The 24,842-nt window shown below is 50.8% G+C and overlaps 1 protein-coding gene across 1 annotated transcript; it reads left to right on the forward strand.

Annotated features, from left to right (window-relative positions):
• The first annotated feature begins 4,407 nt into the window (after positions 1-4,407).
• rps6 (ribosomal protein S6) lies at positions 4,408-18,340 on the forward strand. The gene is made up of 6 exons (XM_059642970.1): positions 4,408-4,533; positions 4,905-5,036; positions 8,508-8,718; positions 13,423-13,569; positions 16,437-16,594; positions 18,203-18,340. Exons 1-6 carry the CDS (start codon positions 4,528-4,530, stop codon positions 18,296-18,298), a joined length of 750 nt encoding a protein of 249 aa, XP_059498953.1. The 5' UTR covers positions 4,408-4,527; the 3' UTR covers positions 18,299-18,340.
• The last annotated feature ends 6,502 nt before the right edge of the window (positions 18,341-24,842 follow it).

Below are 24,842 nucleotides of genomic sequence, written 5' to 3' on the forward strand. Positions count from 1 at the left end.
CCCTCCTCTCTCCTACCCTCACCCTGCCTCCATCCCCACCCACCCCTCCCCCTCTCCCCACCTCCCCTCCCCGCCCCTCCCTCCCCGCCCCTCCCTACCCACCTCCCTCCCCTCCCTACCCACCTCCCTCCGCCCCACCCACCTCCCTCCCCCCGCCCCGCCCCCTCCCCTCCCACTCTGCCCCTCCCTGCCCGCCCCGTCCCCTCTCTCCCCTCCCACTCCCCCCCTCTCTCCCCCCCCCCACTCCCCTCCCTCCCCTCCCACCCCTCCCACCCCCCCCCACCCCCACCCACTCCCCCCCCCACTCCCCTCCCCCCCCCCCCCACCCCCCCCACCCCCCCCCCCCCCTCCCACCCCCCCCTCCCCCCCCCCCCCACCCCTCCCCCACCCACCCCCCCCCCCCCCCACCCACCCCCCACCCCCCCCCCACCCACCCCCCCCACCCCCCCACTCCCCCCCCACTCCCCCCCCACCCCCCCCCCACCACCCCACCCCCCCTCCCCCACCCCACCCCACCCCCCCCCCCCCTCACCCCCCCCACCCCCTCACCCCTCCCCCACCACCTCCCCACCCCTCCCACTCCCCCCCCCTCACTCCCCTCCCCTCCCACTACCCCCCACTCTCCCCTCCCCACCCCCCTCCCCCTCCCCTCCTCTCTCCCCACCCCCCACCCCCCCCTCACTCCCCTCCCCACCCACTCCCCCCCTCTCTCCCACTCCCCCCCTCACACCCCTCCCCTCCTTCTCTCCCCTCCCCTCCCACTCCCCCCCTCTCTCCCCTCCCCTCCCACTCCCCCCCTCACTCCCCTCCCCCCCCTCTCCCCTCCCACTACCCCCCTCTCTCCCCTCCCCCCCCCTCTCCCCTCCCACTCCCCCCTCTCTCCCCTCCCCCCCTCACCCCTCCCACTCCCCCTCACTCCCCTCCCCCCCCTCTCCCCTCCCCGCCCCCCCTCTCACTCCCCCCCTCTCTCCCCTCCCCCCTCTCTCCCCTCCCCACCCCCTCCCCCCCTCTCTCCCCTCCCACTCCCCCCCCTCTCTCCCCTCCCACTCCCCCCCTCTCCCCTCCCACTCCCCCCCCTCTCTCCCCTCCCACTCCCCCCCCTCTCTCCCCTCCCACTCCCCCCCTCTCCCCTCCCACTCCCACTCCCCCCCCTCTCCCCTCCCCCCCTCTCCCCTCCCACTCCCCCCTCCCCTCTCTCCCCTCCCACTCCCCCCCTCCCCTCTCTCCCCTCCCACTCCCCCCCTCCCCTCCCACTCCCCCCCTCTCTCCCCTCCCACTACCCCCCTCTCTCCCCTCCCCTCCCACCCCCTCTCTCCCCTCCCCTCCCCACCCCCCTCTCTCCCCTCCCACTCCCCCCCTCTCTCCCCTCCCCCCTCTCCCTTCCCCTCCCACTCCCCCCCTCCCCTCCCCTCCCACTCCCCCCCTCCCCTCCCCTCCCACTCCCCCCCTCTCTCCCCTCCCCTCCTCTCTCCCTTCCCCTCCCACTCCCCCCTCCCCTCCCACCCCACCCCTCCCACTCCCCCTTCCCCTCCCACTCCCCCCTCCCCTCCCACCCCACCCCTCCCACTCCCCCTTCCCCTCCCACTCCCCCCTCCCCTCCCACCCCACCCCTCCCACTCCCCCCCTCCCTCCCCTCCCCTCCCACCCCACCCCCTCCACCCCACCCCTCCCACTCCCCCCCTCCCTCCCCTCCCCACTCCCACTCCCCCCCACCCCTCCCTCCCCTCCCACTCCCCCCCCTCTCCCCTCCCACTCCCCCCCTCTCCCCTCCCCCCTCTCCCCTCCCACTCCCCCCCTCCCCTCTCTCCCCTCCCACTCCCCCCCTCCCCTCCCACTCTCCCCTCCCACTCCCCCCCTCTCTCCCTCCCCTCTCTCCCCTCCCACTCCCCCCCTCTCTCCCCTCCCCTCCCCACCCCCTTCTCTCCCCTCCCCACCCCCTCTCTCCCCTCCCCACCCCCTCTCTCCCCTCCCCACCCCCTCTCTCCCCTCCCACTCCCCCCCTCTCTCCCCTCCCCCCTCTCCCTTCCCCTCCCACTCCCCCCCTCCCCTCCCCTCCCACTCCCCCCCTCTCTCCCCTCCCCTCCCACTCCCCCCCTCTCTCCCCTCCCCTCCCACTCCCCCCCTCTCTCCCTTCCCCTCCCACTCCCCCCTCCCCTCCCACCCCACCCCTCCCACTCCCCCCCTTCCCCTCCCACTCCCCCCTCCCACTCCCCACCTCCCTCCCCTCCCCCCTCCCACTCCCCCCCTCTCCCCTCCCACTCCCCCCCTCTCCTCCCTCCTCCCCTCCCCCTCCCCCCCTCTCCTCCCCTCCCACCTCCCCCCTCCCCTCCCTCCCCCCTCCTCCCCTCCCCCTCCTCCCCCCTCCCCCCTCCCCTCACCCTCCCTCCCCTCCCCCTCCCCTCACCCTCCCTCCCCTCCCCCTCCTCCCCTCCCCCCCGCCCCCTTCCCCCCCCCACCCGCCCTCGCCCCCCCCCCACCCGCCCTCGCCCCGCCGCCCCTCCCCTCACCCCGCCCCCCTCCCCTCGCCCCCCCCTCCCCTCGCCCCGCCCTGCACCCCCGACCCGCCCCCCCTCCCCTCACCCCGCCCCCCTCCCCTCGCCCCGCCCCCCCTCCCCGCTCCCCTCGCCCCGCCCCCCCTCCCCGCTCCCCCCCCTCGCCCCGCTCCCCCCCTCGCCCCGCTCCCCCCTCGCCCCGCTCCCCCCCTCCCCGCTCCCCCCCCTCGCCCCGCTCCCCCCCCCTCGCCCCGCTCCCCCCTCCCCCGCTCCCCCCCTCGCCCCGCCCCCCCTCGCCCCGCTCCCCCCCCTCCCCGCTCCCCCCCTCGCCCCGCTCCCCCCCTCCCCGCTCCCCCCCCGCTCCCCCCCCTCCCCGCCCGCCCCCCTCCCCGCTCCCCCTCGCCGCTACCCCTCCCCCCGCCCCCCCCGCTCCCCCCTCCCCCTGCCCCCCCGCTCCCCCGCTCCCCCTCCCCTCCCCGCTCCCCCTCCCCTCGCCCCGCCCCCCCTCGCCCCGCCCCCCCTCCCCTCGCCCCGCCCCCCCCTCCCCTCGCCCCGCCCCCCTCCCCCCGCCCCGCCCCCCCTCCCCTCGCCCCGCCCCCCCTCCCCTCGCCCCCCCTCGCCCCGCCCCCCCTCCCCTCGCCCCGCCCCCCCTCCCCTCGCCCCCCCTCGCCCCGCCCCCCCCTCCCCTCGCCCCGCCCCCCCTCCCCCCCCTCGCCCCGCCCCCCCTCCCCTCGCCCCGCCCCCCCTCGCCCCGCCCCCCCTCCCCCCCCTCGCCCCGCCCCCCCTCCCCTCGCCCCGCCCCCCCCTCGCCCCCCCTCGCCCCGCCCCCCCTCGCCCCGCCCCTCGCCCCCCCTCCCCTCGCCCCGCCCCCCCTCGCCCCGCCCCCCTCGCCCCGCCCCCCCTTCGCCCCGCCCCCTGCCCCGCCCCCTGCCCCCATCCCCACCCCGCCCCCTGCCCCCACCCCCTGCCCCCATCCCCACCCCGCCCCCCCCCACCTGCCCACCCCCTGCCCCGCCCGCCCTGCCCCCGCCCCGCCCCGCCCCCGCCCCCTGCCCCCACCCCCGCCCCCGCCCCCGCCCCCTGCCCCCGCCCCCGCCCCCGCCCCCTGCCCCCGCCCCCGCCCCCGCCCCCTGCCCCCACCCCCGCCCCCTGCCCCCACCCCGCCCCCGCCCCCTGCCCCCCACCCCGCCCCCGCCCCCTGCCCCCACCCCGCCCCCGCCCCCTGCCCCCCACCCCGCCCCCGCCCCCTGCCCCCTACCCCACCCCGCCCCCGCCCCCTGCCCCTGCCCCCATCCCCACCCCCTGCCCCCATCCCCACCCCGCCCCCTGCCCCTCCCCCGCCCCCTGCCCCACCCCGCCCCCGCCCCCAGCCCCACCCCCGCCCCCAGCCCCCACCCCCGCCCCCAGCCCCCAGCCCCCAGCCCCCACCCCGCCCCCAGCCCGCCCCCAGCCCCCACCCCCCACCCCGCCCCCAGCCCGCCCCCAGCCCCCAGCCCCACCCCTCCCCCAGCCCCACCCCTCCCCCAGCCCCCAGCCCCACCCAGCCCCCAGCCCCACCCCTCCCCCAGCCCCACCCCCACCCCCACCCCTCCCCCAGCCCCACCCCTCCCCCAGCCCCACCCCTCCCCCAGCCCTCCCCCACCCCTCCCCCAGCCCCACCCCTCCCCCAGCCCCACCCCTCCCTCCTCCTGCCCTGCTCCTCCTCTCTCCTTCCCCTCACCCTGCCTCCATCCCCCCACCCCGCCCTGTCCCTGAACCCAACCTGCCCCCGCCCCACTCCCCCCACCCCATCCGCCCATGACCCCCACCCCATCCCCTCCCCCCTGCCCCTCCTGTCCCCCGCCCCCCGTTTCTCCCACTTTCTCTCCTTGCCCCTCCCCTTTTTTCTCCCCCTCTGTCTCCCTCCCCCCGCTAACCGCCACCACTTCTCGCGCACGGCCTGTTCTCGCGAGATCAGCTGGGATGAGGCTCCGCGGAGCCGGACTTCCGGTCTCTTTCCTCCAGGCGGCGGTGCAGTGGTGGCCGTTGTTCCGCCATGAAGGTGAGGGGTCCGAGCTCGCTGCCGGCCATCGCCTGCTGTCCTACCTCGCAAGGCCGGCTCCGCTTGGAGCCTTACCGTCCGTGTAGCCGGCCCGGGCCCTCGGCCGGTCCCTGCTGGTTGACGCTGCCCCGGATGGCGGCGGATTGAGAGCGGGTGGTTCCGGAGCAGGATCCGCCAGGCGGCCGCAGGCCTCGCTGAGACGGCGCTGGGTCTGGGTGATGCACGGGGGTTAGGCTCGGCGTTGGGTTGAGGTACACGCCGCAAGTGGAGGGAGGAGAGACTGGAGCTTTTGGGAGGAGGGGGGCGCGGGTGGTGTGAGCTTTCTTGTCCACGTTTCCCACAAATTAAAGCGACTGTTTTCACGTTCCCAGCTCAACATCTCTTTCCCAGCCACAGGCTGCCAGAAGCTTATCGAAGTGGACGATGAGCGAAAGTTGCGGACTTTCTATGAAAAACGCATGGCCACCGAGGTAGCTGCGGACTGTCTAGGAGACGAATGGAAGGTGAGCCCGTGCCGTGTGTCGCTGTTTGTAAAGTATCGTGTCCTTTTCTTGTGAAGTCGCTGTATTTGTTATTTTCATCAAAACATCACCCAGACGGCACACCATACGCCTGGGCGACTCATGCATTGCAATTGTGCATGTGTCTGTTTTGAGGCTTTTTGTCTGCAGACCTCACCTTGGAGGTGGACTAACACAGAATAACACAGTGTGGAGCTGGATGAACACGGCAGGCCAGGCAGCACAGAGGAGCAGGAAAGCTGACGTTTCGGGTCAGGAGAAGAAGGGTCCCGACCCGAAACGTCAGCTTTCCTGTTCCACTGGTGTTTGGCCTGCTGTGCTCCTTCAGCTCCACACTGTTGTCTCTGACTCCAGCATCGGCAGTTCTTACTGTCTTTTGGAGGTAGACTGACATCTTTTCCAGTTAAGTGTTTTTGAGTGGGATCCTCGGATAGCAGTCAAGCATGCTGTATCAAATTTTGATATGTCTGTTCTGTAGTGGTTAAAGTGTGGATTTAAATTTATCAGGATTGACAACAGCACCTTGGTTATTGATACTATACAGGAATGCTCTCACAACTCAGTCTTTGACTTGCTGTCATTATGCTTGCTGTTACATTGAAGTTCTGCTTTGTAGCGGATCTCCCTGTGCTCAGCACTGATCTGTTTTGTGAGGGAGAAGTATAACAACTATTGCTTTTGTATCTTGTGTGAGGTGTTTGGATTTTCTGAATTGTACTAGTTAGTGAACGGGGAGTGGAATTGGAAAGCAAGGGTGAGAATTTTAAAATATTGCTTGGCCACTGTAATTCATCGACCCAGTGATAAAAGAAGGGACACGGTGCAAGCTGAGACTCGGACAGCAGAGGTTAGAATGATTTTAGGTTGACAGGGTAGAATGTGGGAGACCCCTAAAAGGTAACAGAAGCCTGGTTCATGTTATGGATGAACTGAAACAGTCATACAGCATGGGAGCAGATCCTTTGGTCCAACTCATCCATACCAACCAAGTTTCCCAAATTAATCAGTCCCATTTGCCCATATCCCTCTGAACGTTTCCTATTTATGTTCCTACCCAAATGTTTTTTAAATATTGTAACTGTACCTGAATCCTAGAGCACAGTCAAGCATAGATAACAAAAGGGTTCTTGAGTTGGCACATAGATGATGTTAGAAATCCATCTCAGGATCACACCAATATTTCTAACAGACATAGCTTAATCTCAGACTTGCTAGAAAAAGGAATAGTGTTTTGAGCAGGGACAGAAAAAAGCTCAGAATTCCTGATGTTGGATTGGAAAAGTTTGCTTTCATCTAATACTGGATGTTAGGTAAGTCATCTGATTATGTAACAGCAGGAGAGAGGTTCCCCATGACTTAACCTTTAGCAACTTCATCGATAACCTTCATTTCGTCATAATATCAGAAATGGGTGGGCTTATTGATTTGATAACTCAGTACCATTCACGACTCCTCATGTACTGAAGCAGTCTGTGCATATATTCAGAGATAATGGGAACTGCAGATGCTGGAGAATTCCAAGATAATAAAATGTGAGGCTGGATGAACACAGCAGGCCAAGCAGCATCTCAGGAGCACAAAAGCTGACGTTTCGGGCCTAGACCCTTCATCAGAGAGGGGGATGGGGAGAGGGAACTGGAATAAATAGGGAGAGAGGGGGAGGCGGAGCGAAGATGGAGAGTAAAGAAGATAGGTGGAGAGAGTGTAGGTGGGGAGGTAGGGAGGGGATAGGTCAGTCCAGGGAAGACGGACAGGTCAAGGAGGTGGGATGAGGTTAGTAGGTAGCTGGGGGTGCGGCTTGGTGTGGGAGGAAGGGATGGGTGAGAGGAAGAACCAGTTAGGGAGGCAGAGACAGGTTGGACTGGTTTTGGGATGCAGTGGGGACTGAGTCGCAAACCATTTCCACTCCCCCTCCCATTTTCCAGATGACATGTCCATCATGGGCCTCCTGCAGTGCCACAATGATGCCACCCGAAGGTTGCAGCAACAGCAACTCATATTCCGCCTGGGAACCCTGCAGCCTAATGGTATCAATGTGGACTTCACCAGTTTCAAAATCTCCCCTTCCCCTACTGCATCCCTAAACCAGCCCAATTCTCCCCCCCCCACACACCCCCCACCCACACACCCCCCACCCACACACCACCCACCCACCCACCCACCCACCCACCCACCCACCGACCCACCGACCCACCCACCCACCCACCCACCCACCCACCCACCCACCCACCCACCCACCCACCGACCCACCGACCGCATCCCAAAACCAGTCCAACCTGTCTCTGCCTCCCTAACCGGTTCTTCCTCTCACCCATCCCTTCCTCCCACCCCAAGCCGCACCCCCATCTACCTACTAACCTCATCCCACCTCCTTGACCTGTCCGTCTTCCCTGGACTGACCTATCCCCTCCCTACCTCCCCACCTACACTCTCTCCACCTATCTTCTTTACTCTCCATCTTCGCTCCGCCTCCCCCTCTCTCCCTATTTATTCCAGCTCCCTCTCCCCATCCCCCTCTCTGATGAAGGGTCTAGGCCCGAAACGTCAGCTTTTGTGCTCCTGAGATGCTGCTTGGCCTGCTGTGTTCATCCAGCCTCACATTTTATTATCTTGTGCATATATTCAGCAAGTTTGAGACACCATCCAGTTTTGATCTGATAATTGACAAGTAACATTTGCACTATGCTAGTGCTGGGCAATGATCATCTCCATATCATTCAATGGCATTGCCATCGCTCATTTCCACCCATCGTTAGCATTTTGAGGGTTACCATTAATCAAAAATTGTTGTGTTGCTGGGGGAATACCTAATTCAAAGATGAAGTTATGCATGAGGTGGGAAAAGAGTTGGAAAGTGTCAGCGCAAATAAGGATTTTAAGAAGAAAGGGTGCTTGAAGACGTTGTGGTCGTTGGCTGGTTTTTTTTAAAAAGGTGATGGTGTATTTAGAAACAAGGGACAACACCTAAAAAGAGAACCCTTAACAATGATGGCTGCCATGGGAGGAGATTGGATCGAGATGTTGAAGCCACGTCTGCCCCTTAGGTGGATGTAATGTTCTATGAAAATAAAACAATACAGCGCAGGAACAGGCCTTTCAGCCCTCCAAGTTTGTACTGCCACACTTTGCCCTTTCTTACTAAAACTGCAATTGCAGGATCCGTATCCCTCTATTGCATTCCTGTTCATGGATTCGTCCAGGTGCTTCTTAAATTCCTAAGCTCTTTAGGTGTCCCTCTGGTTTCTGACTGATATTTATCCCTCACTGACCATTAAAAAAAACTGAATGTCATTCATTAACGCATTGCTGGATCCTTGCTGTCTCCAAAAACTGGTTATATTTCAAAGTGAGTTTAGTTATGAAGTGCTTTAGAATGCCCTGTGGATGTGAAGGGTGTTCATAAGCTTCCAAGTTAACATTTGTTTTGAATCAGAGGTTTTTTTTAAATTCCAGGGATACGTTGTGCGCATTAGTGGTGGCAATGATAAACAGGGATTCCCCATGAAACAGGGTATCTTGACGAATGGCCGTGTCCGCCTGCTGCTCAGCAAGGGGCATTCCTGCTATCGTCCTAGGAGGTCTGGCGAACGCAAACGAAAATCTGTCCGTGGGTGCATTGTTGATGCCAATCTCAGTGTCCTGAATTTAGTTATTATTAAGAAAGGTGAGTGAAAGTCACTTTGTTTTTTTTATTGTTTGTGAATGTTGTATTTGCTGCCTACACTTGAATATACTGAATACAATAAAAATATTGGAACTTGCTAAAGTGTAGTTATCACACAGTTTTACCCTTTTCACTTTTTGTGATGTGTTAATTCAGCTAGGGTCTCACTTTCCCAGGATAAAAGGCATTTCATGTTGTGTAATAAATCATAACTGACTAGGTGATCAAGCTTTGACTGGATGAGATGATCTTAGTTGGGGGCAGTAGTGCTGAGATTAGTCCATGGAGAGGAAAGGTCAGGCACAAAATCTTTCTTGTAACCCTGCTTTTTTTTTTTAAGAATTCCTACAATGTGGAAACAGGCCGTTCAGCCCAACAAGCCTACGCCGAATCTCCAAAGAGCATCCTACCCAGGCCAGTCCACCTACTCTATCCCTGTCACCCTGTATTTACCATAGCTAATGCAACTAACTTACACTGTAGTGTCCAGGAATGTGTAATTTAGCATGGTCAGCCCACCTACCTGAATATGATTCAGAGATAGTAGGAATTGCAGATGCTGGAGAATCTGAGAATACAAGGTGTAGAGCCGGGTGAACACAGCAGGCCAAACAGCATCAGAGGAGCGGGAAAGCTGACATTTTGGGCCTAGATCCTTCAGAAAATGAAGAAGGGTCTAGGCCTGAAACATCAGCTTTCCCGCTCCTCTGCTGCTTGGCCTGCTGTGTTCATCCAGCCCTACACCTTGTTATCCCTAACTTGAATATCTTTGGACTGTGGGAAGAAACCCATGCCAACACGGGGAGAACATTGCAAACTCTACAGAGTCACCCAAGACTGGAATTGAGCCAGGTCTCTCGTGCTGTGGGGCATCCGTGCTAACGGCTGAGCCACTGTGCCATCCCATGTGGCTGTATGTTGAGAAATGTGTCTTTGACACTTGTGTGATGTCCCAGCTTTTGATTCTTAATGTGGGGACTCCTAAGCTTTGATCTATCTTATTCCATTTGTTGGTTCAATATTAATTCATATTTTCTGGCATCTCCTTCAACATTTTGGCTAAGATATCATCAGGCTGCTGCTAATATAAATGTCTTGTAATTAAAAAATGAAACATCTATGCGGTATTGCCAATTTTGAAATAATTGTTTTCTAAATTGTTGATATGGTTTCTGTGTTGCAACCTTCCTAATGGACTGATTCAAAGGCGTATAAATAGAAAATTGCTGTTGTAATGTTGTAGTCCGTCTGATTTTTGCAGGCCATGCCTTTCGGCAAGTACCTGGGTTCTGTGTAATAAAAACAAAATCCTATAGAAACTCAGCAGGTCTGGCAGCTTATGTGGCGGGGAGGTGGGAGGAAGAGAGAGACACACACAGAGTTGATGTCATATCAGATTTGAAACTTTCTTAAAATTTTGTTCTTTGTAACTCTCACAACCAACCCAACAGCGAGACAGTTATAAGTGATATCCCCCTGAGTCTTTTAAAGGTTCCACATGATGTAGTGTGCTGGTGTCCAGGACTTAGAAATTAAGTACATCATTACACCACTTCTATCTCTTCTAATTGTGCTAAATTGGATGTGATGATTGTGTCAGTAGAACAGTATTCCCTGTCAACAGTCTAACTACAAATTCGCAAATCATGGTTTGCCCTGCCATTCAGGACGACAGGTATAAACCAACCTATCCCCTATTCCCTCCCTAACTCCCCACCTACGCTCACCTTTGCTGGCTCTGCCTCTGCATCTTTGACCTCTCTGTCTCCTCTCCACCTATCTTCTCCTTTATCCATCTCCTATCTGCCTCCCCATCTCCCTATTTATTTCAGAATCCCCTTCCCCTCCCTCATTTCTGAAGAAGGGTCTAGGACTGAAATGTCATCCTTTCTGTTCCTCCGATACTGCTTGGCCTGCTATATTCATCCAGTTCTATACCTTGTTATCTCCTCAGCATCAAAATCATTTGATGTAATGTATGGAGAGTGGAGAGATTTAGTATTGGACTGTACTTGTCTCGGTGTACATAAGTGCATATTAATTAAAGTTCTTCCAGAGAATGGGCAATTAAATTTGTGCTAATGGCACTCAAAGTGGAAACTTCAATGAAAAATGAAAGAGAAGTGTAACAAACCGTGGTAAGCCTGAAATAAATGGTGTACTCAAGACATTTTGTTAACCGTAGCCATTTGCATCACTGCTAATTTTGATTCCTGCCCCTTGGTTGCAGTTGGCACCACCTCTGCATTTGAGCATTTTTAAGTGAGGGGCATTATTTTGACACTACACTTGTCATTTTTTTTTTCTTCCTATGAGGCCTTCTTTCTTTTTAGTCGTTCTCTCTTTTCTCCACTCTGTCTGAAACTCAAGGTTTGAAACCTGCTGTCTTAGTCCAAGCCCTTGTTTTTTGGGATACAGTATCACAGAGTATTCCATTATCATGATGTTATGGCCTATAATCTTGAATTTATGGATACAAGGATATCTCTACCTTATTTACTTACATCGTCCTGACTCTCCGTACAATTGGCTCATTTTTCCCTGTACTAGTCCCGCAAATCAGATTTTTGAATGGCAAGTTCACTGTGCCTTATTTGTTACAGCCGAGCACCTTGGGTTTTACTCTGCAGCATGAACTTGGGCTTTTTTCGCCTGCTAAATACAAAAGCTCGTGGCGACAGTGTTTATCACCGCTTACATGAGTTCAGCTCATATTTTGAAGTGCACGGTTTCTAGGTTGGGTTAGTGTAAGTCTGCCTTGAAGTTATGATTCTGAAAAGATTGACACCTGGTGCAGTTAAGTTTGAATATTCAGTTTGTGTTTGAATCAGGTAAGGTGATAGCAAACTCTGCTTTAGAAGTAATAAAATGTGAGGCTGGATGTACACAGCAGGCCAAGCAGCATCTCAGGAGCACAAAAGCTGACGTTTCGGGCCTAGACCCTTCATCAGAGAGGGGGATGGGGAGAGGGAACTGGAATAAATAGGGAGAGGGGGGGAGGCGGAGCGAAGATGGAGAGTAAAGAAGATAGGTGGAGAGAGTATAGGTGGGGAGGTAGGGAGGGGATAGGTCAGTCCAGGGAAGACGGACAGGTCAAGGAGGTGGGATGAGGTTAGTAGGTAGCTGGGGGTGCGGCTTGGTGTGGGAGGAAGGGATGGGTGAGAGGAAGAACCGGTTAGGGAGGCAGAGACAGGTTGGACTGGTTTTGGGATGCAGTGGGTGGGGGGGAAGAGCTGGGCTGGTTGTGTGGTGCAGTGGGGGGAGGGGATGAACTAGGCTGGTTTAGGGATGCAGTAGGGGAAGGGGAGATTTTGAAACTGGTGAAGTCCACATTGATACCATTAGGCTGCAGGGTTCCCAGGCGGAATATGAGTTGCTGTTCCTGCAACCTTCGGGTGGCATCATTGAGGCACTGCAGGAGGCCCATGATGGACATGTCATCTAGAGAATGGGAGGGGGAGTGGAAATGGTTTGCGACTCCCAGTCGCAAACCATTTCCACTCCCCCTCCCATTCTCTAGATGACATGTCCATCATGGGCCTCCTGCAGTGCCACAATGATGCCACCCGAAGGTTGCAGGAACAGCAACTCATATTCCGCCTGGGAACCCTGCAGCCTAATGATATCAATGTGGACTTCACCAGTTTCAAAATCTCCCCTTCCCCTACTGCATCCCTAAACCAGCCTAGTTCATCCCCTCCCCCCACTGCACCACACAACCAGCCCAGCTCTTCCCCCCCCACCCACTGCATCCCAAAACCAGTCCAACCTGTCTCTGCCTCCCTAACCGGTTCTTCCTCTCACCCATCCCTTCCTCCCACACCAAGCCGCACCCCCAGCTACCTACTAACCTCATCCCACCTCCTTGACCTGTCCGTCTTCCCTGGACTGACCTATCCCCTCCCTACCTCCCCACCTATACTCTCTCCACCTATCTTCTTTACTCTCCATCTTCGCTCCGCCTCCCCCCCTCTCCCTATTTATTCCAGTTCCCTCTCCCCATCCCCCTCTCTGATGAAGGGTCTAGGCCCGAAACGTCAGCTTTTGTGCTCCTGAGATGCTGCTTGGCCCGCTGTGTTCATCCAGCCTCACATTTTATTATCTTGGAATTCTCCAGCATCTGCAGTTCCCATTATCTCTGCTTTAGAAGTATATCATTTCTTCATTATTGGCCAGACAGGCACTCATTCTGTGAGCAATCACCGGCCTGTGTTCCATCCAGCCAGTTTAATTTTGAGAAGTTCATTCTCCTTAAGCGCAGCTTTTCTAATTCTAATCCTTGTAACTGATGTTATAACCAACATCATGAAATAAAAGCCTCGTTGCAGAGCATCGTACTGCAATGTTCATTGTATGCTGCATTCCCTGTTAATACCATTATGAATGAATGGCTGTCATGTGGAAATAGTCCCTGATTATGTCTTAAGATAGTGGTTAGGTGATCTCAGCTGTGTGGTTAAGAGAATTTAGCAAGATCCCACTACTGTTTGCTATCCAGGAACGTATGCTGTTGCTATGTTAGAATTGACATCTGGCAGTGGTGGATCGGCTTTAATTGTGATGTTAGCTTGTCCCTAAGTGTAATTCAAGAAAATTAGCTGATTTAATCAAAGTGTTTGGCCGAGTAATGCAGGGACAGCATTGCACTTCTGTGTGGAAATGGATTTATCAGTATTACATTTCGAATATTCTCTTCCTGAATAGGTGAAAAGGACATCCCAGGTCTGACAGACAATACTGTACCCCGCCGTCTTGGACCGAAAAGGGCTAGCAAAATTCGTAAACTCTTCAACCTGTCCAAGGAGGATGATGTACGCCAGTATGTTGTAAGGAGACCTCTCAGCAAGGAAGGTGTGTACATTCTCCTACATTCTTTTGGAACATTAAATTCCTACCCATTTTTTCACGCTAACTCCTAACGGGATTGCCATAAAACCTGATCAGCTTCACTACAGTCTTTCAGGGGATGAAGTCTGCTTCCTGAGCTGGTCTGGTCTGTCTGATGCCAGATTTAGAACAATGAGATAAAATCTTTATTACATTCTGAAAACATCCACTTCTATTCATATGATGGATCGTCACTTTTTGGAGGTTAATTGGGATTGGGCAATAAATGGTGTACTTGTCGGTGATGTGTGAATGAACTTAAAAGTGCTTGTTCCCCCCCTTTTCCTGCAGCTTTGCACTTACATTCTTCCAGTTTGGATTCTGCTGTGTCACAGTACTTAATGTCAACCATTACACATGGTCATACAAAATAAGAGCAAGAGTAAACCATTTGGCTTCTGGGTCTACTTCACCGTCAGTAGAATCATGCTTAATTTGTTCATGTTTCAAGTTCCTCATTCTTATTTACCCTGATAACTGTTTGACTCTCTTGCCTAACAAAAATCTACCTACATCTGCCTTAATAATTAAAGACCCTGCCTCCATCACTTCTGGACGCAGAGAGTTCCAGGTACTCTACCATCTGAGAGAAAAGTTACATCCTATTGATTGACTGGCAAACTCTTCATTTTTGTTAAAATCTGCAGAGAGATACATATTGCTTGACCACATAATCCTTCTCCAGTGCCTCCTCTCCATTGCCTAGATTTGTGGGACTGCAGTCATCTGGCTCGTCTATTCAGTCATAGCCAGAAACTTGCGTCAATGGTATTCCTCCTCCTGCCATGCCATTATTTCTGGCCTTGCTTTCGAACTTGTTTGTAACTCCATTCAGTTTGTAATTGACATGGTGTCCCTTGATAGCATCATTCAGTAACACAGATTCTAAATATAAACTGATAGTGATAATACCGTGCTCTGTGTCACTACTGTCCCTGTCATGCCCTCCCTTCTGTTATGTTCCACAACTTCAGCTCTGCTTCAGCTTTTTGCTGTTGCTGAAACCCCTCCCTAATTTTGTTTTCTCCCTTGATTCAGTTGTTCCATTGTTCTCTCTCTGACTTCAAACCTGAGTTCATCTAATGTTAGGCAGTCTGAATCCGAACTTGCTTCAGGTCCAGTAAAACGCTGTAATTTGCTGATCCATATTGGTTTACATTCAAGCAGTGTTCCATTTTAGAAGCTTATATTATTTGTATGGCAGCTGTCAATGCAGATGTAGCTACAGTGATTCAGAAGTTAGTGTTGCATGTTCCAGTCTAAAAGAATAAATTGGCGACTTGCACTTAACTTCCACCATCTGCAATGTGGGATTTAAATTCAGTTAATCAAGCCAGTCATATGCTGGCCTTGCTGAGCCAAGCTTTTTTTTAAAAAATGGCACTATCTGCTTTGTTCCCCAGTGATTTAAAAGTCCCAACACCACCTTGAAATATTTTGGTGGGGGGAAAGGTAAGTGGATAAGGAGCTGAGGCCACAGTCAGTTTTACCTGCCAGGAAATAAAGCCAGTTTTAATCCTCTAACCTGTGTTCTGTGGGACTGTTCAATTAAGATTCTTAAAGTTTCCAAATTCAGCTCAGAGTTGAGGACTATCTTGGAGAGTTCCGACACTACATGATTGCCATACAGAAGTCAAAATTTCCCTTGAGAGCAGTTACCGGATTGTCAGTGCAGTGGGGCCTCCCAGTGGTCCTGAAGTGGAAATTTTGAGGTGATTTCCTGCAGTGACTGTCTAGCAATCACAAAACCTGTGCCAGTCGTTGGTTTCCTTGGTGACCCAGACACAGTCCTTCTGGCGAAGCTACTTCACATAATCGAACTGGCAGTATCTGCCAGTTTCCAGTTTAATTAATTGAATGCAGTTCAAGAATTCATTGAGCAAAGTGCCAATGGAACAGGTGCTGTTGTAGGAGGTTGGCCCACAAACTCCTGATGATTCGTGATTGACCGGTTAAAACTTTGGAAAATTTTATCCTTGCTAGCCTGAGCAGCAAATCTTTGTGAAAGTAGTTTTGACACGGTTACTTGATTTTGAGAGTTTTTAAAGCAACATTTTAAGAACGGACCAGTGTTGCAGCTACCTGGTGACTAGGAGGACATCAGGGATGGTTGCGCATGTGGTTGTGGCCGCAGGGTGACCGAGAGTGTATGCACACCAATAGTCAGCAGCAGGAGTCAGTGTGATAACTATCTGTGAAGGAGAAAACAGAATTAACGTTTCAGGTCTGGTGACCATTCCTCAGAACGGGTCATTGGACCCAAAACGTTAACTCTGTTCTTTTCTTCATAGGTTCTGCCAGACCTGCTGAGCTTTTCCACCAACATCTGTTTTTGTTCCTGATTTACAGCATCCGCAGTTCTTTAGGGTTTTTTTTGATGACTATCTCTGTAGCCTCTTCCAGTCAAACAGTCTTGAGATTACTCTGGTCTTTCAGTGCTCTATTTGTATTGTTCCACCATCAGTAGATGTTCTTAGTTGTATCTTATGTTCATTAGTTCTCTCCCTAAAATTCCCAGCTTCTCTTACGCAATATTACATAAAATCTGCTTCTTTAACCAAGCTTTCCATCATTTGCCTTAATTTCTACTTCTGTTGCCGAATGTCAAATTTTACTTGGACCCATTCTGATTTTCTTAATTCATAAAAATGCATTGCTGTTGATCTGTCCAAAGCAGTAATGTTGTTTTAAGTTGTTCAAGATATAAAGGTAGTCTTTGAGACTAGAAGAGCAGGTGAATTGCAGCTCGGGAATTCTTGTTTTGTGAATGATTAGAAGCTGTTAAATTTTAATTTTATGTATTCAGTTGGCTCTTTATCTTCAATTTACAGGTAAGAAGCCAAGAACCAAAGCTCCCAAAATTCAGCGTCTGGTAACTCCCAGAGTTCTGCAACACAGACGGAGACGCATTGCCCTGAAGAAACATCGTACTCAAAAGAACAAGGAAGCTGCAGCAGAATATGCCAAGCTTCTGGCCAAAAGAATGAAGGTTAGTTAGTCACATTTTCAGGGAATACTTTGCTACATTCATTTATGTCAGTATGGATGACTTCCCCTTTTTCAGTTAAAGCTGTACATTGCTGCTTTGAGAATATGGACATTCTGGCCTAAAGAGTTACACTTGATTGGCATTCTCCTCCACAGCATTTAGATTGAGTGGGACTTGCTGCACAAGTTCTCATCCGTGCAGCTTTGTCGTCTTCTAAACTCTTAAGTGTTTTCCACAACCCTCTTTAAACTTCTGCCTGTACCCCTCTTTCACCGTAACATGCTCATTATCACCAAGGTCCTTGATGGCAAGTTCTACAAGCCATGTAAATTTAAAACTCTTATCTGTTTAAAACCATGAACTGTGCTTCCTGTCTTAAAACTTCATCTGACGCCAGTCACGCTCTTCCCATTCCCCAATTGTTCATCATTCTTTGACCCTACAGACTCCCTACCGTGTGGAAACAGGCCCTTCGGCTCAACAAGTCCACATCGACCTCAGCATCCCACCCAGACTCCTACCCCAATAACCCACCTAATCTACACACCCCTGAACACTACGGGCAATTTAGCACGGCCAATCCACCTAAGCCTGCACGTCTTTGGACTGTGGGAGGAAACTGGAATACATGGAGGAAACCCACGCAGACACGGAGAATGCGTGGAATTGAACCCGGGTCCCGGCAGCAGTGCTAACCACTGAGCCATTGTGCTGCCCGTTGAATGTTAAAAGTTTTCTCCCTCATCAAGCTTCAGATCATCCTAACTAATATTCCATTTTTGATGCCATCTTATTTTTACATCCAGCCTCTGTGCCACGTTAAGGTATCCTTTTACATACAGACACTACTTAAAATAGAATTAAAAGTATCTTGAAAGAGGACTTGCCATAGGGGCAGTGTATAATAAGAAAGGCAAATGGAATCCTGGAATTTATTGCAAAAGAACTGGATTATGGAAGTAAGGAATTGTGGTTACAATAACAAAAGGCATTGGTGAGACCACACCTGGAGTATTATGCCCTGTTTTGATCTCCTCACTTCAGGGTGGATATGGTTGCACCGGAGGCATTTAGAGGATGTTCAACAGATTGATTGCAGGGTTGAAAGGACAGTTATACAATAGCTCAGGCTTGTCCTTGTTGGAGTTGTGAAGATTGAGATATATAAAGTGCTAACGGGGATAGATATGGTGGATGTTGAACAGATGTTCCTCCTTGTGGGATAGTCTTGAGCAAGATAAAGATTGAGAGGAGGTAGATTCGAAACTGAGATGAGAAGAAACTGCTTCTCTCTGAGGGTTGTGAATCTGTGGTACTCATTGCCCAGAGTGCAGTGGATCAGAACCAATCAACAGATTCAAGGAAGAAGTAGGTTATCTTTCTGATGAAAAGTGGATGTAAGACTCTGGGGAGCAGGCAGGAGACAGGAGTCGAGACCAGGATAAGATCAGATCAGCCAAAATCATGTTAAATGCTAGAGTGGGCTCGAAGGGCTGAATTGCTTGTTCCCACTCCTAACTGTAATGCTCCACAGTATACAGTAATAATGTTGAGTGAGGTGCATGAGAAGCATTGTTTTTAATCTGACCTGTTTGAAATTATTTGCAGGAAGCTAAGGAAAAACGTCAGGAACAGATTGCCAAGAGACGTCGTCTTTCTTCATTGAGGGCCTCCACATCAAAATCTGAATCTAGCCAAAAGTGAAAATATTGGTGAGGTGGACAAAATAAAGAGATTTTGTTGAAATGCCTTGTGTTTGTTACTTGCATCTCAAATATATAAATATCTATCTAGCTGAGTAACTACTGCTTCATGTAAAGGTGAATGATTGATGTTAATGGATTTTCCGTCTTTACCTATTTAATCAGACGTGGGGGAAATCATTTTATTAAAAGTTTTTCAAGATTAGAAACTTGTGGAAAGTGATTTTTAACTGTGAATTTGGGCAAGTGATATATCCCTGTAGTTTATAGTTGCCCAGTATACTGAGAGAATTTTAGTTCAGGATGTCTTGCTGCAGTCAGACCTGGAATATCATGGGCAGTTTTAGAATTATAGAAGGGAATCCCTATAGTATGGAAGTGGGCCATTCAGCCCATCGAGTTGTACTGACCCCTTGAAGAGCATCCCACCCAGACACACCCCCCACCCTTTCCCTTGACTAACCCACCTACCCTGCACATCCTTGGATAGTACAGGTAATTTAGTGCATCTTTGGACTGTGGGTGGAAACCTATGCAGACAAGGAGAACGTACAAACTCCACACAGGTGGAATTGAACCTCGGTCCCTGTCACTGAGAGGCAGCAGGGCTAACCATTGTGCCTCTTATCAGAGTAAGGATTTTCTTGCTCTACAGTGAGTGCAGCAAAAGTTCACCAGACTGATTCCTGTTGGGAATGTGGTATGAGGAGAGGTTGAATTGGTTAGGATATTATTTGCAGAAGTTAGGAAGAATGAGGTGGGGAGATCTCATAGAGACCTTTAAAATTCTAACAGGATTAGGGTGGATGCAGGGAAGATGTTTCTGATGATGGGTGAGTTCAGAATCAGATGTTGCATTCTAAGCATACAGATAAACTGTTTTAAAACTTTTTTTTAATCCATTGGGCTCAAGGTGTCACTAGCTAAACAGCATTTATTGTCCATCCCGAATTGCCCGGAGGGCAGTTAAAAGTCAACTACATTGCTGTGGGTCTGGAGTCACACAGGCCAGACCAGGTAAGGATGGTAGTTTCCTTCCCTCAAGGGCATAAGCAAACCAGATGGGTTTTCCAACAATCGACAATGAATTAATGGTCATTGTTAGACTCTTAATTCCAGATATTTTATTGAATTCACATTCAACGATCTGCTGAGGCAGGATCTGAACCAGATTAACAGTCCACTAAGTGCCGCTAAGGTTTTTGAGTAGATTTGTAGCTCGGGTTGTGGATGTTGTGGTTTTAGGTATGGTGGTAAAATGCAGGACCAACCGGGAATTTCTGATGAAGGTGTGCAGAAAAGCTACACATGCTGACCAAGTGCTGAATTTTGACAGCAACCGCACAAAGTTGCGTGAAAACACTAAACGAGCTACAACACACTGCAGCAACCCAGAGCTGCGTCAAAAAGAAGACAAGTGCCTCCACCAAGTATTCAAGGATAATGGATACCTGAACAACTGGGTCAAACTATGCCAATTAGACGAACAACACGCCCTAATAGACTGATCATGCTACCCTACATGAAGAACATATCTGAACTGACCACAAGACTACTACAGGCAGTGGGAATCAGAGTAGCACACCTAACCTACGCCAACTGCTAACATGAACCAGACCCACTACCCACCATGGGTAGAACCAATGTTATATACAAAATTCCTTGCAAAAACTGCGATGAATGTTACATGAAAATCGGCCAACAGAGTACACAAATACCAACCAACAACAAAAAGACATGTCCAATCACTCATCTCCATCCATATGGATAAGGACAACCACCAGTTCAAATGGGACAGGCCAGAAACAAGAATGTGAATTCCTAGAAGCCTGGTTCTCCACTAAGCAGGCTATCAGCAAACACAGAGCTACACCCTATATTGTGAAGGAAAACTGGAAGTAAGGTGATCCAACTCAATGGACCCCAGAGTTTAAATACCAGGCAGGAAAACACAACAGCGCTTCAACGGAGGCTGCGCTGATGATGTTACCCAGCAGAGTAATGAAACATCTGCAGAACAATGAACCAGCTTGGCGAGCCAACCAACCACTACAATACCACTGGACCATCTGCTCCCCTGTGCTGAGGGTCTGGAGAACTTCCTTCACTGAATGGTGGAATTCATTACCGTAGAAATTAGACAAGGCTAAAATATTGTATGATTTCAAGAAAAAAATCGGACATAGCCTTTGATTTCTTTCATCTAAGTTCTGTGTGGGGGTGGGTGGGAGGATGGTTGGAGATAGGAGCAGGCTATTGAGTTGGATAATCAACTGTGATTATGATGAATGGCCTATTCCTGTTTTCTGTGTTCTCATTTAAAACCATGAAAGCTGACAGCCCCAGAAGTATTGCTCTTTTCAGCTAGCAGGTGGATTTAATATATTGCCTACGATAACAAACTATCAACAAATTCAGTGCATGTTTCTGCAAGTGTCGTCATAAGTCCTGATAGTGGTGAGCTGCATTTTCAGTAGGAGTAACGGAGGTCAACGTACTCGTGTAGAATCTTAAGACTGCAGGAGGAGGTTGTTCATAAGTGTAACTTCTGCAGGATCTGATTCCAAAGGTTTTAGGTACTGTATATCTTAAAAGTCGTTTGGGGCAAGTATATTGCATGAAATTAGACAGAATGTTCTGGGACCCGAAATAAAGATTTAACGTAACTTATTCTGTATTCATTCCCTCTACTTCCAAAACAAAGTATCTCATCTCCTCGCTTCACCTTTGATTTAACATAATTTGCAAACTAATGCCTTATTGTACTTGATCCTTTTTAAATGGGGGAACAGTTTGTCCCCGTCTATACAGCCTGTTCATGATTTTAGAAATCTCTTATTGGATTATCTCTTGGCCTTCTCTCTGTGGAGAGCCCTTCAACTTCTTAAAACTATCCTCATAACTGAAGATTCCTTGTGCCTTTCAACTCTCCACTTTGTCTGCATCCTTCCTATAATGTATATATACTATGCCCCGGCTGAAGCTTACAAGATCAGTATCACTCTTACTATTGTAGTCAATGCCCCATTACAAAAGATGGGGACACTCTATGCTTTACTTACTGCCCTCTACCTGACCTGCACCCGTTTAGACTTGTACCTGCTACTATTTTCAATGATCTACCAAAACTGAACATTGCATCAAAACTAACTGCCCACTTCATCAGCTTTTTTTTGTCCATTTGGCTTTTTACATTGTCCTCAAAGTTTACATTTCTTCCAAGTATAATGACAACTGTAATTTTTGAAATGGTCCCTGGACGTCAAGATTTGGATCATTAACATGTATCAGGAAAAGCAAGGTTCCTAATGCTGACCTTTGGGGAGGTCTCCAGACAAACCGTCTTCCAGCCTGGATAACATCCATTCATCATTACTGCTTCCTATCTTAGCCAGTTTTGTGCCCATGCTCCTACTCTCTCCTTGTTTTTACCACAACCTATAATTTCCCTGATATCCTATTAAAATGGCAATGTATCAAATGACTGAAAATATTTGTGCAGTGCAGCAAGTCTTACCTGCTTCAAAAACCTCTCAGCAAGTCAGTTAAATGTGACTTTGTATCGGAAATCCATGCTAGCTCTTCCTTATTGGTCTATACTAAATAAATATCTGTAGAAGCTTTACCACCATTGAAGTTGAAACGGACTGGTCTGTAATTGCTAGGCTTTTCCTTACAACCATTCTGGAACAAGACTGTAATGTTTGCAATTTTCCAGTCTTCAGGCACCCCCAATATTCCCTCCAATTTCTGTTTACTGTGATAAAGTCACATACATTAAAAAGATTTTGTGCCCTGTGCAGTATAATTCACAACTGGAATACAACCCCATTACCATCTATAGCTTACACTCCGGTACAGTACTGAGGAAGCATTGGACTGTTGAAACTACTCTTTTGGATGAGATGTTAAACCAAGGCCTTATTTTCCTGCTCAAATGGATGGAAATGAGTGAAGACACTGTTGAAAAGGAACAGGGGAGATACACAGCCAATGTTCCTGAATCACATTGCACATCTATGTACAACAGTGACCACCGTGAACAAAATAGTTTGACAGGAAATCACTGAGACAGCCAGTTAGGTTGTGAAAGTTGCTGCATAAATGCATCTGTATTTTTCTTTTACCTAGAAACTGCTTCAGGCATTGTACAGTGCAAAGGGAAATTAAAGGGCAGACAGTGTATTTTGTGCTTACATAAGAAAAGAAAGAGGTTGGGCTTATAGAGAGGATCCTAATGAATCAAAATATTAAATGTTTTCTTCTATAGCTTTCAGACCTGCTGAGTTGCTTCTGCAGTTTGTGTATTTGTATCCTATACAGCTCCTAAATTCTAGCCTCAGTACACATTGGAACTAATGACATAGTATGAGATTCTGAGGAGAGAATACAGGAAGTTAGGCAGGAATTTAAAAGGAGGTGCTCAAGGGTAGTAATACCTGGTTTACTCCCCGTGTCATGTGCTTGTGAGAGTAGGAATAGGAGGATAGAGCAGATGAATGCATGGCTGAGGAGCCGGTGCAGGGGAGAAAGATGCACATTTTTGGATCATTGGAATCACTTCTGGGATAGAAGTGACCTGTATAAGGACTGATTGCACGGGGACTCATTTACTGGCGGGGAGATTTCTTAGAGTTGCTCAGGAGCATTGAAACTCTTAAGCTGGGGGTGAGAGAGTGAGGAAAGGGATCAGTCTGAGAATAGTACAGTTAGGAAAAGGAGCAAACCAAACAAGGTAGGCAGGAGCAAAGCATAGAACGAGGTAAAACTGATAAATTGCATTGAAATAAATGCAACAGGCCGAACAGGTAAGGCAGATGAACTCAGGGCACGTTTGGATATATGGGACTGGGATATCATAGCAATTAGAGCCGTGGCTGAGGGAAGGGTAGGACTGGCAGCTTAATGTTCCAGGTATAGATGCTGTAGGAAGGATAGAAAAGGGGGATTTGATTAGGGAGGATATTCCTGGGAAATTATTTGAGTGCAACTGAGAAATACGAAATGAGAGAAACAGGGTCTAAAAGTTCAAGTTCCAAAGTGGAGCAAGGCCAACTTTGAGGTACAAAGCAAGAACATTAAAAAATTGTTCAGGGCAGATATTTTCAGGGAAAAGGATGGCTGGAAAATGGGAAGAATTCAAAAATTAGGTAATGAGAGCCGAGAGGCAGTTTAAAAACCAGAAGTACAGATGCTGTAAATCAGAAACAAGAACAGAAGTTGATGCAAAAGCTCAGCAAGTCTGGCAGCATCTGTGAAGAGAAATCAGAGTTAACATTTCGGGTCTGGTGACCCTTCCTCAGAACTGATGGTAGCTAGGAAAGTCAGTTTATATGCAGATGGTGGTGTGGGGGAGGGGATAAGGAGTAAATGATAGGTGGGGATAGAGCCCAAAGAGAGAGAACAACCGTTGGAAAGACAAAGGAGTGAATAACCATCTGGCAAAGAGTGTGAATAGCTATTGATGGAACCTGTTAGTGCCTAACAATAGGTAGTGTGTAACGGCAAACTGTGATAACTAGGCCTGGTGTGTGTCTTGGCCGTGGGAGAGTTCAGGCCCTAGAGGTACTGAAGTCGGTATCGAGTCCAGAGGGCTACAGGGTCCCAACATCTCTACCTCAGGCTTGCTGCAGTGTTTCAGCAAAACTCAGTGCAAGCTGGAAGAACAGCACCTCATTTTCCACCTGAGGAACTGTAGCCTTCTGAACTCAATATCGAGTTCAATAACTTTAGTGTCTGAGCTCTCCCACATTCTAGACCTCTACCCCACACACCAGACTTTGATATCACATAGGTAGCATGTAATTGCAGACCTATCGATATCCATGAACAGCTATTCACCCTCCTAGGCAGATTGTTATCCATTCCTTTGTCTGTCCAACTGTATTTCTCTTTTTTTGGGCTCTATCTCCACCAACTGTTAACTCGTGAGCCCCACTCTCTTCTGCTTATAAACTGACTTTAACTAGCTATCATCAGTTTTGAGGAAGGGTCACCAGACCTCAAATGTTAACTCTGATTTCCCTTCACAGAGGCTGCCAGACCTGCTGAGCTTTTCCAGCAACTCCAGAGACAGAATTTTCCTGTTAGAGTGAAGAGCAAGGCTGATAAGCATAGGGAATGCTGGACAATTAGAGAAATTCAGGCTTTGGTCAAGAAAAAGAAGGAAGCATATATTGGCTATAGAAAGCAGAGATTGAGTGAATCCTTAGAAAAGTATAAAGGCAGTGGGAATGTACATAAGGGAAAGCAGGAGGGCAAAAAGGGGATATGAGACAGTTTTGGCAAATTGGGTTAAAGAGATTCCAAAGGGACTTTTAAAAGTAGATTAAGGACAAAATGGTAGCTAGGGAGAGAATAGGACCCCTTAAAGATCAGCAAGGCCACCCATGTGTGGAGCTGCAGGAGATACCAAATGAATATTTTGCATCAGTGTTTGCTGTGGAGAAGAGTGTGAAAGGTAGAAAATGTGGAGAAATGAATAGCAATAGCTTGAAAAATGTCCATATTACAGAGGTGGTACTAGATGACATAAAATGCATAAA

The sequence above is a fragment of the Stegostoma tigrinum genome, chromosome 3 (assembly GCF_030684315.1).
Source record: "Stegostoma tigrinum isolate sSteTig4 chromosome 3, sSteTig4.hap1, whole genome shotgun sequence".
In the NCBI taxonomy this organism is placed as follows: Eukaryota; Metazoa; Chordata; class Chondrichthyes; order Orectolobiformes; family Stegostomatidae; genus Stegostoma; species Stegostoma tigrinum.

Excerpts from the sequence above, each read along its gene's own strand:
- rps6 (XM_059642970.1), top strand. Across the intron at positions 5,037-8,507 it reads GTCTAGGAGACGAATGGAAG|GGATACGTTGTGCGCATTAG; the intron begins GTGAGCCCGTGC and ends TTTAAATTCCAG. Across the intron at positions 8,719-13,422 it reads TTTAGTTATTATTAAGAAAG|GTGAAAAGGACATCCCAGGT; the intron begins GTGAGTGAAAGT and ends CTTCCTGAATAG.